This window comes from Priapulus caudatus, unplaced genomic scaffold, assembly GCF_000485595.1.
Source record: "Priapulus caudatus unplaced genomic scaffold, Priapulus_caudatus-5.0.1 Scaffold166, whole genome shotgun sequence".
NCBI classification, from domain to species: Eukaryota; Metazoa; Priapulida; class Priapulimorpha; order Priapulimorphida; family Priapulidae; genus Priapulus; species Priapulus caudatus.
This window is the reverse complement of record NW_014577227.1, coordinates 1-18,147: the sequence shown is the minus strand read 5'-3', so window position 1 is coordinate 18,147 and position 18,147 is coordinate 1. Positions and strand designations below refer to the sequence as shown.

Below are 18,147 nucleotides of genomic sequence, written 5' to 3'. Positions count from 1 at the left end.
TCGAGGCATCGCCTGCGCGCTATGTCGCTCTCGTTCGGCGCTGCTGCCGCTTACCTTCCCTGGCTTACCTTCCTCCCTTCCCTTCCCTGCTCTTCCCCTGCGTTCCCTTCCCGCCTTACCTTCCTCACTTTCCCTTCTTTGCTTCCTTCCCTGCTTACATTCCTCCTTCCCTTCCCTGCTTACCTTCCTCACTTCCCTTTCCTGCTAACTTCCTCTCTTCCCTTCCCTGCCAACTTCCTCTCTTCCCTTCCTCACTTACCTTCCCGTTACCTTCCTCGCTCCCTTCCCCGCTTATACCTTCCTCTCTTCCCTTCCTTGCTTCCCTTTCCTTCACTTACCTCCCCGCTTACCTTCCCCGCTACCTGTCCTCGCTTCCCTATCCTCGCTTCCTTCCTCGCTTCCCATTCCTTGCTCCTTCCCTCCATTCCTTGCTTCCCTTCCTGCCTCCTTGCCCTGTCCTCCCGCTATCCCTTCCTTGCTTTCCCTCGCTCACTTATCCCTCCCGATCCCTTACCTCTCTTCCTTCCTTGCTCCCTCACCTGCCTTTGCTTCCCTTCCTCACCTACCTTTCCCCGCTTACTTCCTCGCTTCCCTTTCCCGCCTTACCTGTCTCGTCTCTCCCTTCCCCGCTCCCATTTCCTGGTTCCCTTCCTCGCTTACCTTACCCGCTTAACCTTCCCGCTTACCTTCTCTTTACTTTTGCTTCCCTTCTTGCTTCCCTTCCCCGCTTCTCTCCCCTCTTACCTTCCTCCCTTCCCTTCCCCGCCTTACTTCCTTTCTACTTCTTGCTTCCCTTCCCGCTTCCCTTCCTCTCCTTACCTTCTCGCTGTCGAGCTGAAGCAGCCAGCCGCGACGTGCAGGGGTAGATGTTGCATCGACTGCGTCTCCGCGCAGCGTCGCGTAGAGGGCCTCGCTATCGAGCTGCCAAGGTAGACATAGTATTCTATATATATAAAGTTGTTCAAGCTGAATTAGTCCGCTACTCGGCCATAACTACGAGAACCTCCGCAGGCCTGAGCGAAAATAAAGATATTTTCAGAAATCAGCACGTCTGCGAGGTGGTTCTGGCCCTAAAAAGTTAAAAAGTTTAAAAGTTAAAAAGTTAAACATTCATAAATTTAACTTGAACAAATAGATCGGCGGTCACATACGATACACACAACATCCATACGATCTGAATCCATGCGTGTCATAAAGTAATGGTCGCGCAGCTGGCCTCATCACATAGAACATCCCGTATGCTACACCTTGGATTTTCCGGCGTTCGAGTCCCAGTGGTGGTCAATATTTTCCCTTTTTCTTCTTTATTCCCTTTACCTACTCTTTAGTTGTATTATTATTATCTTATAGAATTTATTTAATTTATTTATTATTTTTATTTTTATGTCTTTATATCTTTTGATTTTTTATTATTTTCACTGTTTGGGATGGGATAAGACGGGGATGGGATGGCATGGGATGGCATGCGTAATGACATGGGCAGGGATGTCATGGATAGGCATGGGATGGGATGAGGATGGGGATGGGATGAGGATGGGATAGTGGGATGCGGTGCGATGCGGATGCGCGATGGAATGGCCATGGAATGCGCGAATGGATGCATGGAGCATGGATGAATGCGCATGGCATAAATAGATAGTTAGATTTTTGGGGGTATTTTCTTTCAACAAGCGGTCACTGAAAAAAAAAAAAAAATTTTTTCCCCCCGCGGCAACGCCGGTATCCCGCCCTAGTATAATATTAATTATATAATATAAACGTAATTCTTACACGCTCTCACCGACGCGCGCAACTCTCGGTCGCGCGCCGCAATCAGCCGAGTATTGCGATCACCGGCAAGCCATGGTTTCAAAAGGCGCGTGCCGCGCTCGCCTTTACAGCTTGCGCTCCTCGTATTCAGAAAAAAATGGCATTAATTTTTACACGACCTCACGATGAGAGTTCGGGGGCTCGTTAGTGTCTATTAGGCTTTGGCTGAGATTGCGATCCACGAACGAGCCCCTAGCTCATAATCGAGTCGAGGTGTGCTACATAGAGCATGTATAGGGCTTGCGATTAGACATTATATGGCAGCACATCAATGGTCTTCACCGCAATCTTCAGAATTTGTTGACGACATAGTGGCTATGGTCAGATTTCAGTTGTCTGCATTAAGTGTACAGCCAGTGTGGTTTAGTGTAAGACGTCTACAGAAACCAATTCTGCCTAGTGCACAGTCCCCATTATTTGCACATTAGATAGAGCATCTCAGTAACATTTTAATGGCATATATTAAAGCAAGAAACAGGCTTGGTTACTAAATTTAAACGTTCGACAATTAGACTTGACTCAGAAACGCTATGACTCATTTACCTTCCCGAGAAGTTTTTGGCAATGGGACAAATCTAAAGCAAATTAAAAACCATATCTTGCTTATCACCACGAGCAGTACAGTAAAATGAACGCATTTCAAATTTTACGGAATTGGGTGGTCAGATATGGTGACATCCCTGTAAATGCAGGTACTTACCATATTTTCTACACTATGCGATGCTGTGATTGACACACCCGATAACTAACAAGGTGTACAAGGTAACTTATGAGGGAGGTTTAACAAGGAGAAAAAAGTATTTGCCAATTTAATCGTATGTTATAGTCAACGACTGTCTGCCGTCAAGGACAATCTCATGCGATGAACTTTTTGATATAATCAGGAGCGTCATAATATAGATAGTGTCATAATAGGAGTGTCATATCTATATTATTAGGAGTGTATAAGATAGATCACTAGTCTATAGTATATAGACTATATTTATATTCTCTCGACTATAGTCTATATTATACACTCCTGATATTATCATACAGCAGCGCACTGCTCGGAGTGCATTCGGTGTGTCAATGTTCTAACTGTGTGATCTCTCACCTACGTCGCAGGAGAGGGGCAAGCGCCTGCAGCAGGTGGTCGGAGCAGCAGAGCTGGTGCTGTCCAAGCTGGACCAGCAGGCGATACTCAGCTACTATGGCATGAAGACGGACGTGCAGCCCGACGCAGCCACTGTCAAGAGGTGAGGTGTGGCTCAGCTGTGTGGCTGATACGCGGGGAATGGTAGCGGAAATGTTTTAATGTACGCAGCCAAATATCGGGTTGGGGTTAGGTTTGTGTGCTGAACACTTCTCAGGTAGAGTGCTAGTGAGTAGAGTTATGAAGTCCAAGTTGATTTGCGTGGATGGGTGGGTGGTGTGTGTGGTTGGCGTTGGTGTGGTGGGTGGATGCTTGGTGTGGTGGGTGGATGCTTGGTGTGTAGTGATAGCTGTATGGCATTAGGAGTACAAACTGTGTTCGCTTTCAGAGTCCCTAAGGCTGCAGTGCCAGGCAACTATCTGCTTGGTACCATCACATTCCCAAAGGATGAACTGGGCAAGAAAGCGAACACCTATCCATATAAGTACATCTTGGCCGAGCCAGCAAAGAAGCCCTCAAAGTCGGCATTGGCCGAGAAGGAGAAAAACAAGGATAAGAATAAGGAGGAGGAGTTCCAGGAGGCACTCAGAGATCTGAAGATCAGCTGGTTGTCAAAGTATGGCTATAGATATGATGAGACACATGATTGATGCAATAACTCTCTCTTCTCGTCTTCTCGTTCTGTCTTCTTCAAAGGTTGCCTTCATATACCATGTCTTTGCAGTAATACGCTGCTATTCCATCATCTTGATGCAGCAGCTGGCATAATTATGTTAATTATACCCCCGTCACACCATGGCCCCGATCTCACTACGCTCTAAGAGCGTGGTGGAAACGTGTAGAACGCAGTATGAACGTCTATGGACGTACTGCGATCGCGATCGAGCGTGGTGCAGTCAGCGTGAGCGTGGAGAGCGTGCCCAAACTTTGAGCATGTTGAAAACAATTGTGGTGCGAGCGTGGCGGAAAGACAGCGCAGTGCGGGCGTATTAGAGACGTGGAAGGCGTAGTACCCACGTAACTCGAGCGTAGTACGAACTTAATGATCATATCGCAAGCGTGTCGGGTGCGTGAAAATTGTCACTCCGTTCTCAGCACGATGTCAATACGTCCATGGAGATGTCTGCGACCTGACCACGCTTTCGCTATGATCATGGTGCGTCTCTAGCAAGCTCGACCCGTTCGTACTACGATTGTACTACGCCCAACACGCTCAGACCACGCCGTTGTGGCATTCGTATTACGTGTTAGTTGCGTCAATACCATGCTCAGATCACGTCCTGCGAACTTGGGGTATAAATTGGGGTGCTACCCTGGCCACCCCACCAGTTCAGTGTCCACTATGGATGAGATAATACTACTCCATGCCATGTTTCTCGTAGAAGGACAACTCGAATTACTTGATTGCCAAGCCCTCATCATGCTGAGGAGGATGAGGAGGAGAAATAGAAGTCTTTTGGCGGCATAGTTGTAGCATACTATTATACTATTGTGGGTATAAAATCAGTAGAAAATCATCTTGATGTGAACAGCACAGCAGAACGAATGATGATGTCTAGAACGCGGCGCGGTATTTATATGGTCGTTGCCAGCGCAGTCGGCGCCTGACTAGAGCGTGATTAAGTCACACTAGGAGCGTAACTGGCGCGCAGTTAAGACGCAGTGAGCGTTGCTTAGGCGCAGTGAAAGCGTCGTTTGAACGCAATGCGATCTGATTGGTCGCAATAAAGAGCGCAGTGAGCGCAGTGCAAGCGTGATGCGCGCGTGGTGTTGAGTGTGGTATGGAGCATGGTGAAAGCTTGTTGGGCGCAATGAGATCGGGGTAAAGACGCACTTAGATCGTAGTATTGGCGCTGGGGGCCAATTGGCCACGCTCTCACCACGCTCGGCCAATTTTTTTGAGCGTGGGGCGATCGTGATGAGCGTAGCTCTAGTGTAACGGGGCCTTTAGGGGATGATGCGGCTGAGGTAATGACGGACTGCAGATTTTTGCAGCGAGCCTTCCACCAGCTCACGTTAGAAAAATTGATCATTAATTTTCAGATTTATTGACTCCGTTCTATTAGCGAAACCAAGCTCCTTGCAGCTGTTATTGGTATTCCAAACATGTGATAAAGTAAGAGACTTCCTGCATCCATTGCATTCTCTCTGTTATTTTTCTAGGAAATATTTAATTATAATGCTGTTTATGATAGATATCAGTTACTGTTTACCGCCAATGCACATGCCAATTATAAACTTGTAAATATTTATCCTCCCTCGTAAAATGATCCCTTCTGTCTGCATTCTCTTGCGTATGGTTCAGTTGATACGAAATTAGAATTAAACGTTGTGAGATAATTAGCACTAATGGCAAAGGTGCCCTCCATGGCAAGTTTTCTAAGAGATGTCTACCCCTCACAGTGGACTATCTAACTGTAGTATATCTACTGATGTATGCTATGTGGTCTCTAGGTTATGCATCACTGTGGAACTCTCTCCTGTAGGCCAGATACCTCCATCTCCTATGAACCCCTATAGGACTTGTAACTCACTGAAGGCCACAGGGCCACAGGGGCTCACAGTACCACAGGGCCAGAGCGAAACAGTGGAACAGGGTTCTTAGCAATGTAGACCATGTAACCTATAAACTAACCTATAACCTATAAACTATGTAGACCATGTAACCTATAAACCTCTCTGGGCTATGTACCCCAATAGGGTATATACCTATTTGAGGCCATGTGTCACTGTGATATGTATCACGTTCTGTTATGTACCAGGTTATATCGGGCCGCATAAGCTTTGTATACGTGCTGAGGTACTCGTGTTGCTCTCTGTCCCTATGGAGTCGTGCCAGAGAAATATGGATAATATTATTCGAGAGAATTAGTCAAAACATTTTTCATGCGCTGCCTTCGTTAGTCATTTCAATTAACCTTACAGCCATTTATTTTTCTGCGGAAACATATGTTTCCATTAGGACTCGCAGAAATCTCCCTCGTAACAGGTTAAATTCATTTTATCCCGATGCGCAGTTACATCGTACGCGTACGTTATAGATCACACTGGATAGCTGTTGTGAGAACAGCGGATGGTATCGGGTGTGCGCACCTGAGACGTATCCGTGTATCGAGCAGCGTTCGGCTACGATGTCAGGTTTTTACGTCTAAGTGCTCGCCGTGATAAGCTCGGCAGTGAGGAGTGTGAGAGCGTGCGCGCTCGCTTATGGTTGGCCATTGTACTCAGAAATAAATATTTTAACCGCGGTGAGAATAATTTAACCGCGGTTAAATTATAGCCCTTTTACCCAATCAGAGGACTCGTTACACATAATTAAACTGCAGATAAATTATTTTTACCACGGTTGAATTATGTGCAACAATGCCTCTGATTGGGTAAAAGGGCCATAATTTTACCGTGGTTGAACTATTTCTACTGCAGTAAAATAATTATCCGCGGTAAAAATAATCATTTCTGAATACGAGAGCCAACTGTAAGCGAGCGCGCACGCTTGAACCACTGCGGGGAATCGCATACTCGCTGATGGCGGCGCCGCCGACCGAGAGGTTCCGTCGGTGAGAGCGTGGTAAGAATTACGTTATATTATATATTATATTATACTAGCGGGATACCCGGCGTTGCCCGGGGAAATCAGTGACCGCTTGGTTGAAAGGAAAATACCCCCAAAAATCTAACTATCTATCTATCCATGCATTCATCCATGCATCCATCCATCCATCCCATTCCATGCCATTCCATCCCATCCCATCGCACCGCATCCCATATCCCATCCCATCCCATCCCATCTCATCCCATCCCATGCCATCCCATGACATCCCATCCCATGTCATCGCATGCCATCCCATCCCATCCCATCCCGTCCCATCCCATCCCAAACAGTGAAAAATAATAAGAAATCAAAAGATAAAAGACATTAAAAATAAAAATAATAATAAATTAAATAAATTCTATTAAATAAAATAATACATACTAAAGAGGTAGGTAAAGGGAAAAAAGGAAAAAAGGGGAAAATATGTACCCCAGCTGGGACTCGAACCCGGAATCCAGGTGTAGCAGACGGATGTTCTAGTGATGAGGCCACTGCGCCATTACGTTTATACACCATGGATTCAGACGTATGTGATGTTGTGTGTACGTATGTGACCGCCATCTATTGTTCAATTAAATTTTTTATGAATGTTTAACTTTTTAACTTTTTAAACTTTTTAACTGTTTTAGCCAGAACCACCTCCCAGACGTGCTGATTCTGAAAATATCTTTAGTTTTCCTCTAGGCTGCGGAGTTCTCTAGTTATGGCGAGTAACGGACTAATTCGGCTGAACAACTTTATATATATAGATATATGCTTACCTTGCAGGCTCGATAGCGAGGCCCTCTACAGCGACCTGCGCGAGACGCACGATGCACATCTACCCCTGCACGTCGCCTGGCTGCTGTCACTCGACAGCGAGAAGGTAAGAGAGGAAGGGAAGCGGGGAAGGGAAGCAAGAAGGTAAAGAAAGGAAGGTAAGCGGGGAAGGGAAGGGAGAAGGTAAGAGAGGGAGAGAAGCGGGGAAGGGAAGCAAGAAGGGAAGCAAAAAGGTAAGAGAGGAAGGTAAGCGGGGAAGGTAAGCGGGTAAGGTAAGCGAGGAAGGGAAGCGAGGAAGGGAAGCGGGGAAGGGAAGCGAGGAAGGTAAGCGGGGAAGGGAAGCGAGGAAGGTAAGCGGGGAAGGTAGGTGAGGAAGGGAAGCAAGGAAGGGAAGCAAGGAAGGGAAGAGAGGAAGGGAAGCGGGGAAGGTAAGTGAGGAAGGGAAGCAAGGAAGGGAAGCGGGGAAGGGAAGAGAGGAAGGGAAGCAAGGAAGGGAAGCGAGGAAGGGAAGAGAGGAAGGGAAGCGAGGAAGGGAAGCGAGGAAGGGAAGCGAGGAAGGTAAGCGGGGAAGGTAAGCGGGGAAGGTAAGTGAGGAAGGGAAGCAAGGAAGGGAAGAGAGGAAGGTAAGCGGGGAAGGGAAGCGAGGAAGGTAAGCGGGGAAGGTAAGTGAGGAAGGGAAGAGAGGAAGTTGGCAGGGAAGGGAAGAGAGGAAGTTAGCAGGAAAGGGAAGTGAGGAAGGTAAGCAGGGAAGGGAAGGGAGGAATGTAAGCAGGGAAGGGAAGCAAGGAAGGGAAGTGAGGAAGGTAAGCGGGGAAGGGAAGCGGGGAAGGGAAGCAGGGAAGGGAAGGGAGGAAGGTAAGCCAGGGAAGGTAACGGCAGGCAGCGCCGACGATGGCGACATAGCGCGCAGGCGATGCCTCGAACGATGAGAGTTTGCGGGGCTCATTAGTGTGCTATTAGGCTCTGGTCTGAGATCTGCGAATCCACGGAACAGAGGCCCCTAGCTCATAATCGAGTCGGGTGCTACATAGAGCATGTATAGGGCTTGCGATTAACATTATAGTGGCAGCATGCATCAATGGTACTTCACCGAATCTCAAGAATTCCTCGTTGACGAATAGTGGCTATGGTCAGACTTTAGTTGTCTGCTTAAGTGTACACCAGTGTGGTTTAGTGTAAGACGTCTACAGAAACAATTCTCGCCTAGTGGCACAGTCCGCCCATTATTTGACATTAGATAGAGCATGCTCAGTAACATTTTATATGGGCTATAAATTTAAATGCAGAAGACAGGCTTGGTTAGGCTAATTTAAACGTTCGACAATTAGACTTGACTCAGAAACGCGCTATGACTCATTTACGCTTCCCGAGACAGTTTTCTGCTATATGGGACCAAATCTAAAGCAAATTAAAAACATATCTTGCTTATCACCACGAGGCAGTACAGTAAAATGAAACGCATTTAAATTTTACGGAATTGGTGGTAGGACAGTATATGGTGACATCCCTGTAAATGCAGGTACTTACCATGATTTTCTAACGACTATGCGATGCTGTGATTGACACCAGCGCGATAAAGCTAAAAGGGTGTACAAGGGAACTTATGAGGGAGGTTTACCAAGGAGAAAAAAAGTATTTGGCAATTTAATGCGTATGTTATAATCAACGACTGTCTGCGGCGCAAGGACAATGCTTATGCGATGACTTTTTGAGTATAATCAGGAGGCGTCATATATATAGAAGTGTCATAAAGGAGTGTCCCATATCTATATTTATTGGAAGTGTATAAGATAGATTGGCACTGTCTAAGTAGTAATATAGACTATATTTATATTCTCTCGACTATAGTCTATATTATACACTGCCGGGTGATATTATATATCAGCTACGGTTTAACGCACTGCCTGCGGAGTGGCATTCGGTGTGTCAGGTATCTAACTGTGTGATCTCTGCACGCTATCGAGTCGCAGGAAGAGGGGCAAGCGGCTAGCAGGCAGGTGGTCGAGCAGCAGAGCTGGTGGCTCGGTCCAAGCCTGGACCAGCAGGCGATACTCAGGCTACTATGGCACATGAAGACCGGACGTGCAGCCCGACGCAGCCACTGGTCCAAGAGGTGAGGTGTGGCTCAGCTGTGTGGGCTGATACGCCGGGGAATGGTAGCCGAAATGTTTTAATCGTACGCAGCCCAAATATTCGGTTGGGGTTAGGTTTTGTGTGCTGAAGCACTTCTCAGGTAGAGTGCTAGTGAGTAGAGTTGTGAAGCCAAGTTGATTTGCGTGGATGGGTGGGTGGTGTGTGTGGTTGGCGTTGGTGTGGTGGGTGGATGCTTGTGTGGTGGTGAGGATCTTGTGTGGTGGGTGGATGCTTGTGTGGTGGTGGATGCTTGTTGTGGTGGGTGGATCTTGGTGTGGTGAGGTGGATGCTGGTGTGGTGGTGGATGCTTTGTGTGGTGGTGATGCTTGTGTGGTGGGTGGATGCTTGGTGTGGTGGGTGATGCTTGGTGTGGTGGGTGATGCTTGGTGTGGTGGGCTGGATGCTTGGTGTGGTCGGGTGGGATGGTTGGTGTGGTGGGTGGCATGCTTGGTGTGGTGGTGGATGCGCTTGGTGTGGTGTGGATCTGTGTGGTGGGTGGATGGCTTGTGTGGTGGGTGGATGCTTGTGTGGTGGGTGATGCTTGGTGTGGTGGGTGGATGCTTTGGTGTGGTGGGTGATGCTTGGTGTGGTGGGTGGATGCTTGGTGTTGGCTGGGATGGATGCTGGTGTGCTGGGTGGACTGCTCTGGTGGGTGGCGTGGAGTGCTTGGTGTGGTGGGTGGACTGCTTGTGTGGTGGGTGGAGTGCTGGTGCAGTGGTGGAATGCTTGGTGTGGTGGGTGAAGTGCTGTGGTGTTGGTGGGTAGGGAATGAGCTTGTGTGATGGTCGTGGATGCTTGGTGTGGTGGTGGATGCTTGTGTGGTGGGTGGATTGCTTAGTGTGGTGGGCTGATGCTTGGTGTGGTGGGTGGATGCTTGTGTGGTGGGTGGATGCTTGGTGTGGTGGGTGGATGCTTGTGCTGGTGGATTGCTTGTGTGGTGGGTGGATGCTTGTGTGGTGGGTGGATGCTTGGGTGGATGTGGATGCGTTGGTGTGGTGGGTGGATGCTTGGTGTGGTGGTGGTGCTTGTGTGGTGGGTGATGGCTTGGTGTGGTGGGTGGAATGCTTGCGTGTGGTGGGTGGATGCTTCGGTGTGGTGGTGGGATGCTTGGTGTGGTGGGCTGGATGCTTTGGTGTGCGTGGGTGGATCTTGGTGTGGTGGGTGATGCTTGGTGGTGGTGGGTGGATGCTGTGTGGTGGGTGGGATGCTTCGGTCATGGTGGTGGATGCGCTTGGTGCTGGTGGGTGGATGCTTGGTGTGGGGGTGGATGCTTGTGTGTGGGTGGATGCTTGGTGTGGGGGTTGGATGCTGGTGTTGGTGGGTGGATGGCTTTGGTGTGGTGCTGGATGCTTGGTGTGGTGGGTGGATGCTTGGTGTGTGGGATAGATGCTTGTTGTGGCTGGTGGCTGCTTTGGTGTGGTGGTGATGCTTGGTGTGGTGGGTGGATGCTTGCGTGTGGTGGGTTGGATGCTTGTGTGGTGGTGGATGCTTGGTGTGGTGTGTGGATGCTTGGTGTGGTGGGTGGATGCTTGGTGTGGTGGGTGGATGCTTGGTGTGGTGGGTGGATGCTTGGTGTGGTGGGTGGATGCTTGGTGTGGTGGGTGGATGCTTGGTGTGGTGGGTGGTATTCCCGCAGTTGTTCTGTCATAAATGGGTGGAACTGGTTCTCACTCAGCACAGGCGTTCTGCTGTTATCTAATACTACTCTTTGTGTTACCGGCTCTCGATGATACGTTTCAGCGAGATGGACAAGCAAAAGGTGGCGCTACTGGAGGCACTGTCGCGCCTGGGCAGTGCTAAGGCTGATTTGCTTACGGAAGCCACCCCAGCAGAAGAAAGGGTTGCAACGGTGGCAGCACTGGATATCATCTACAAGGATTTGTTAAAGCTAGCAGATGTAAACGATCAGAAGGTGAGCAAAGCGCAGCTGTGTGGCTGATACATGCGGAATGGTCGCGGAAATGTGTTAATGTACGCAGCCAAATTTCGAGTCGGGGTTAGTTTTGGATGATGAGCACTTCTCAAGCTGAATAGTAGTGAGTTGTAAAGTCCAAGTTGATTTGCGCATAGCAGTTTAGTTGGAGAGGAGTTGAAATTTGAGTTTAATGAATTTCAATAACAAGATTACATGCATACACACATGCGCACACGTACATACTACGTCTATAAAGATTACTGATAAAATTTGCCAATTTGTGATGTTCTCAAATAAATGGTGGCGACTATACTGACCGAATATTTTTGACCGAATATGTGATTTCTTGACGTGATGGCAGGTGGCACCATTTGCCATTCGCCATGCAATGGTCAACCAGCATTATGGGAGAGCCTTGAAATTATTACTTCGACAGCTGGATGAGAAAGCAACGAAGGAGAATGAATATAAAGTCATCGAGGTAAGATGCACCTTTTTTTACTTTAATTCTACTACTGTGCATGGTGACATTAATTTAGGGAATTTTGGTCCTGAAAGAGAGTTATTATATAGACGTATTTTGCTAGAAAACCTCTCTACTATCTACTATCTAATGACTATTTAAAAAGGTTCAATGATATTCAAGTTAAATTCTTAATTATACCCCCGTGAAGTTTGAAGGGGGTATATAGGAGTCATTTTACGGTCGGTCGGTCGGGCGGGCGGGCGAGTTGTGCGAAGGTTTGTGGCGCGACCTACTTCTGCAGTTTTCATGGGATTCCAATCAAACTTTATACACTTAATACCATGAAGTATAGATGTGCGTGACATATTTTTTGTGTGCGTCGGTCAAGGTGTTGCCATGGAAACCGTATTTCATTTTTGATTATACCCCCCCCCCATTACAAAAAGTTTGTGGTGCGAACTACTTCCACAGTTTTCAAGGGATTCTAATGAAACTTCATACACTTGATTACCACGAAGTTTAGATGTGTGTGACATATTTTGTGTGTGTGTCGTTCAAAGCGTTGCCATGGAAAAATGAGAAACAAATGAGTATTTTTTACCGTACTTACAGATCTTCGAGAAACTAGGATGGCAGCACTGTGCAACACACTGTGAAAACAACATTTACTCAAAATATCCGGCCAGCTATCGGGGATTCTGAGGCAGCCACTATAATAGGCAGTGTGCATTCATCCTTGGCTTGCTTTCCGAGGCCCCGTTAGTATAAGAAAATAGCATGCAAACAAAGCGCACTCACACATACGAACATGTAAATGATTATATATAGCTATCACGGAAATATACATTAGATTAAGAGCTAATAATACCTCATAATAACCTAATAAGGTATTATTAGCTCTTAATTAATTACAGGTAAAATATTTTATTGCGTAAGAGCGAAGATATTTCCTGAAGTGGCAGTGCGACACAATGTGAATGTGCAATTTATACATAGTTAAATATTACTTGCTATAGCAAATTTTAGATTTCAACCAGTTGGACTGAGGATAGTAGAGAAATTGGGCTCTGGTTAAGGTTAAGCTTTTAAGAGGGCATTTAGTGTGGCTACGATCAGTTCTCTCGGAAACGCATGCACTAAACCTGGCGACAACTCGTTGAAAAGTAGAAAGCATTGTACTGAAAATATTTTATACGTTAAAGTAATATTATCTGTAACGGACTCCAATACGCGTTACAGAATGCTCATACCTAGTGTGATTGATAGCAGCCACACACTTCAGGGGAATGACTATCTTCCTTATATGACTTGTTATATGACGAGTTTACATGACTTGTCAAGGTTTGCAAAGTTTCTGGGAAAACTAATCTATTGGAAGTAGTGTAAGCAGTTCTGTGTATGCACCATGTATTGTCTTATTGAATGGATGCTCGTCTGCCATATACATATCCGTTTATTGTAACAACCGATATAATCTAGTGCTCAGGTCCGTTTGAATAATAATTGTAGCGGTTGTGGGAAACAGAAATCAGAGTAGCTGTCACTGTCTGTGAGCAATATTCTTGTACAGGGATGCCTCACAGTAACCATCAGTGACTAGCTGCTGTAGATGAATAGACGGACGTCGCAATTTGTATGGAACCCCGGCTAGCAGGGGGAAGGAGTGGACTATGTAGACTTACCTACAGATCAATGTAGATACTATCAGGAGTATATATTATCCATATATATAGTTTCTATATTATACACTCTTGATACTATTACATAGTCAACGGCGAACAGTGCCCATAGTCAACTTCCCAGAAGGCAAACCACCGTGTGTGGCTTCCCCCAGTAAATTGAGTTAGCTATGCCCCTGGATTTCAACTTCTGCAGAACCTCCACCGCATTGGCTGTATTTAAAAGGCTAATATCCCTCAATATATTGGGATTTCATGAGCGGTGAATAGTGAATGCGTGAAATTGCACTGTGTGAGATTTCTGTGTGATATACGTCTGCAGAGAAGATAAAGCATCTCAGTGAATTAAGTTATTTTATCACTTGACGCACGTTAGCAATGTAATCGGTTGGGCTTTTACCCCACAAATTATAATAAGTTTTACCTAAAATTTTATTAATATGGTAGGCAACTATAACAATATACGTGTTAATGAGAGTTTGACCGAACTGTAAAATCGGCCATCAAGTGCAGACATTGGAAGGTTTGTAGTCACACCCACGAGGTTAGAAAAAATTGATGGATTAGAAAAAAGGGTCTACACGCTCACATACAGTGAGTCCACACGGCATCGTCATGGTGTTACAGGTATTAATATCGTCATGAGTGAATAATAATAGATTCTATTATTAGATCTAGATTATGGAATCTGTCATTATTCACTTCTGGTATCGTTAGTTAAAAGCTGGGATCAAGCACTAGTTTATACGGCAACAGGTAATCACCACGTCTGAAATAAAATTCAGTGTCTCGTCGTGTTGTATATAAGAGCAGATGCTGGCACGCGTACTTACGACTCTATATCTAATAACACCACTACCAATGCCATGTAATAGCTATATCTAACTACAAATTTTGACTGTGCGGTTATTCGCTAGTTAATTGCGTAAACTGAATACGGCAACTTATTTTAGAAACTTCGTTTTATAAAAGACGTGAATTATTCATTTGGGCTTCATTTTTGTTTGATTAATATTAGTTGCATCACATCACGTTATTCTTTTGTGTTAATTGCTATGAACTAATACATCCCTACTCAAGATGTTGCTACATGTGCTGTAAACTACGACGTGAGCTTGCATTTTGTGAAAACATTGGGGTGATGCTCCATTAGGAGCGTTCCCAACTTTAATGTCATTAATGTCGTGATATAAAATGGGTTATCAAGAGTGGGTTAGATATAAAGTAGATATCAAGGGGGGTTAGATATGACGATATAAAAGAGCTATTAAAGTCGCTCGCCTTCATTTCGCTCGCCTTCGCTGCGCGAGCAAGCGAAATACAGCGGGGGCATGTTCGCTTCGTTTCGCTGGACTTCGCTGGTCGAGCAAGCAAAATTGAGACTGGGGTATGTTCGCTTCGTTTCGCTGGACTTCGTTGCTCGAGCATGTGCGCGTGTGTGCAATCCACTACATGGAGTTGCTTTTTTTCAAACGTACAGCATTGATTACATTCACCCTTCTATCAGTATATTGATGGTGCAGGAGTAGGAAGGAATTCGGACTTCAGGCGTGAAAGCCACTTGGGCGATTCATAAGCGGTTTTAATTAGGGGTATTCTAACGTTTAAAATGCACGTAGAAAGAGCTGTCGCGGTAATATCTCGTGATTTTTTAAACCAGCACGTGAGGAACATAAATTAGTTGGAATAGTAATGGCGTCGTACTTTCACTTGAACGTTTTTTTCATCAGACACAAATATATCTCATGATTATATATGTACAACTGCAATTATCCACTCAGCACTTAACCCGACCAGGCTGTGTGACTGACGTCAATATACATCGGTATTCTAACCCTAGCAATACCGTTTCTTGGAGCTACTCAGCACTCAGTCATGAACAATGGTCCACAGAACTAGCGTCTATTATAGGATATATACTATATAATAGGATTCCGTATACTATATACATATATAAACATTTTGATACTTGGCCGCACGCACCGCACGTGTGTGTTAGCTTCCCTGCGAATATTTTTCACATATCTATTATGAATGAATTGTGCTTTAGAGCCTGGAACATGAGCTAGTTTGTTATTTTATAAACAAATACGACTTTAAATATAACAATTACTTCAGTCTATTGCGGGGGGGGGGTCAATTAAAACCCGTAGTTTTGTGCGTACAGACATCGAATAATAAGCAACCATTAATGCTCCCTATAAGAGAATTACTATCTTCCTAGTACTCTGTTATTACCGACTAGATTTATGGGCTGGTTGTTTCATAAACATACCACCATGTTGACGACACCTTTGGTTATCAGCAGTTTTTCAGCACAGTGCTACGTATTGAAACCTACCTGTCGTTGGTTTTGTAACAATTTAAATAGGTCGTATTCCATAGTATCAGGAGTAGATAATAGGGATTATTATGATAGGGGTCCCTATTATCTACTCCTGATAGTATACATATACGCGATACAAGGAATTGAGGTAAATTATTACCGATATCGTGAATGTATTTATACTATAGTGTAGATATGTTGATTCCAATATGTGTGCAGTGTCAATGAATGATCTTTTCCAGTACTGTCATCTAGTCAGTATACTTGAGAAAAATAACGTTGCTCGGTAATGTACCATTTTATTTCTGTAGGTTTTCTAATGCAGTCTAATGTGCAATTTTGGTGACAATTTCATTACTTTGTATGTGTGGATATATTTTATGGTGATTGAGTGGGGAATCTGGTAATCCATAACTAACGTACAGGAAGGTCCATATAATGCACATGGAATTCCTTGGAATCTCCATTTATTTGAAAACCATTAGTAAATTAAACTATTGTACCTAATAACAGCACCTGTTGCGTTTTCTCTAATAATAAAGCCCGACACATGTTATTTATAGTCTAATACTCTATAGACAGAAGTAATATGTAGCAATATATGATACATCACGTATCAAGCTTGCATGGTTTTTAACAACTAGCCTTCCTTCTAGAAGTATGTCTCTTTTCTTACCCATCTCGGATCGTGCAAATTACACCACAAATAGCACAATATAGCTGCACCCTACATGACTGCATATCTACCGCAAGTTGTGCCTGTAATAGTCTTCATGCAAACTGATGCATTTGATCATTTCTTGATGCCTGTTACTGTTCTCACGTCGAAGTCATTCGTGAGCACTACTAACTGATCGACTAGCATCACTACTAATATCGAACTGATCACTTGCAACTCTCGCGCAGTGTGTGGAGGGAACATTGTGAGCTATTACTGCCTATTTCTTCTGCTCGATTTCTTTAACAGACTGCATATGATTAAATTGTGGTGGCAATGTCTCTATTAATGTTGGCTCAACACAGAGATTCAGAAGTTAAGCGTAGCGCAGACCTGCGACTTTTTCATGCAACTCGGCAGCGATTCTAGAATCGCTGTAAAAATTGCTGTGAAATCGCTACGTCTGCGGGAATGTGCAACTGCAACCCGTAGCGATTCTGGTTGCTTGCGACGAGTTGAAAGAAATCAAACTGTTTTGATTTTGAGCTCTTGATTCTCGTGACTCGTCGCTCCCAAATTGTTCTAGAATTGCTTTGAAATCGCTTGTGTGCGCACACGCGGCGACACATGGACCGATCGCTTGCGGTTGCAGGTTGCAGCAACGAACAGCCAAAAATCGCAGGTCTGCGCTAGGCATTAGGCACATTTTTTCGGTGTTAGGTGGCAAGATGTGCTTCATGGACTTGCTTCGGGATATTTTGCACAAGTGGCTAGGGTCTGATGACCTATCTCTCCCTCCCTCCCTCTCTCTCTCTCTGAAGAATATCCGAACACCTTCAGGGCCGTAGTCTGCGGGGGGGGGGGGGCAAGAGTGGCAGCTGCCCCCCTAGATTTTGGAGCAAATTTAAAAAAAAAATTGTTCTACTAAAAGAGAATAGTCGAAGGCTGTACATGTACTCAAAAGTGCCTCAAATACCACCTCCTGCGATCTACATTTTCAACATTTTCGGGGGGAGGACCACCAGATCCCCCACCTATTACTCACCCCCTCCTTGAAATCCTGGATCCGTCACTGCCCCCCTAAGCATTTGCTCAGCCTACGGCCCTGACCTTACATATGTCAGATTTTAGCACAGCATCGCTACCACACAGCTCACACGGAAAGTAGTTTGCATGAGGCGTGCCATCTAAAGCTACGCTTCCAGTACGATTGTTAGACTAAAAGCATAATAAAAATGTACTTTTTTGTTTGTTTTCTAAATAAGACACTTATATTGTGTATGAAAGTGGAAGAAATGGAGAAGTGGGTGAGGGAGATGAGAGGTGGATGAGGGAGATGAGAGGTGGATGAGGGAGATGAGAAGTGGGTGAGGGAGATGAGAGGTGGATGAGGGAGATGAGAGGTGGATGAGGGAGATGAGAAGTGGGTGAGGGAGATGAGAGGTGGATGAGGGAGATGAGAGGTGGATGAGGGAGATGAGAAGTGGGTGAGGGAGATGAGAGGTGGATGAGGGAGATGAGAGGTGGATGAGGGAGATGAGAAGTGGGTGAGGGAGATGAGAGGTGGATGAGGGAGATGAGAGGTGGATGAGGGAGATGAGAAGTGGGTGAGGGAGATGAGAGGTGGATGAGGGAGATGAGAGGTGGGTGAGGGAGATGAGAGGTGGATGAGGGAGAT

At 45.6% G+C, this 18,147-nt stretch overlaps 1 protein-coding gene across 1 annotated transcript in view; it reads left to right on the top strand.

The window, feature by feature from the left end:
• The window catches only part of LOC106806516 (tripeptidyl-peptidase 2-like), a 106,956-nt gene extending 94,288 nt beyond the window's left edge, over window positions 1-12,668 (top strand). Inside the window, exons 24-29 of the mRNA XM_014808485.1 lie at window positions 3,330-3,557; window positions 7,302-7,399; window positions 9,265-9,337; window positions 11,166-11,337; window positions 11,702-11,821; window positions 12,419-12,668. Coding sequence (XP_014663971.1) covers window positions 3,330-3,557; window positions 7,302-7,399; window positions 9,265-9,337; window positions 11,166-11,337; window positions 11,702-11,821; window positions 12,419-12,508 — 781 coding nt within the window. The 3' untranslated portion in view covers window positions 12,509-12,668. The remainder of the gene's footprint in view (window positions 1-3,329; window positions 3,558-7,301; window positions 7,400-9,264; window positions 9,338-11,165; window positions 11,338-11,701; window positions 11,822-12,418) is intronic.
• Window positions 12,669-18,147: the final 5,479 nt, after the last annotated feature.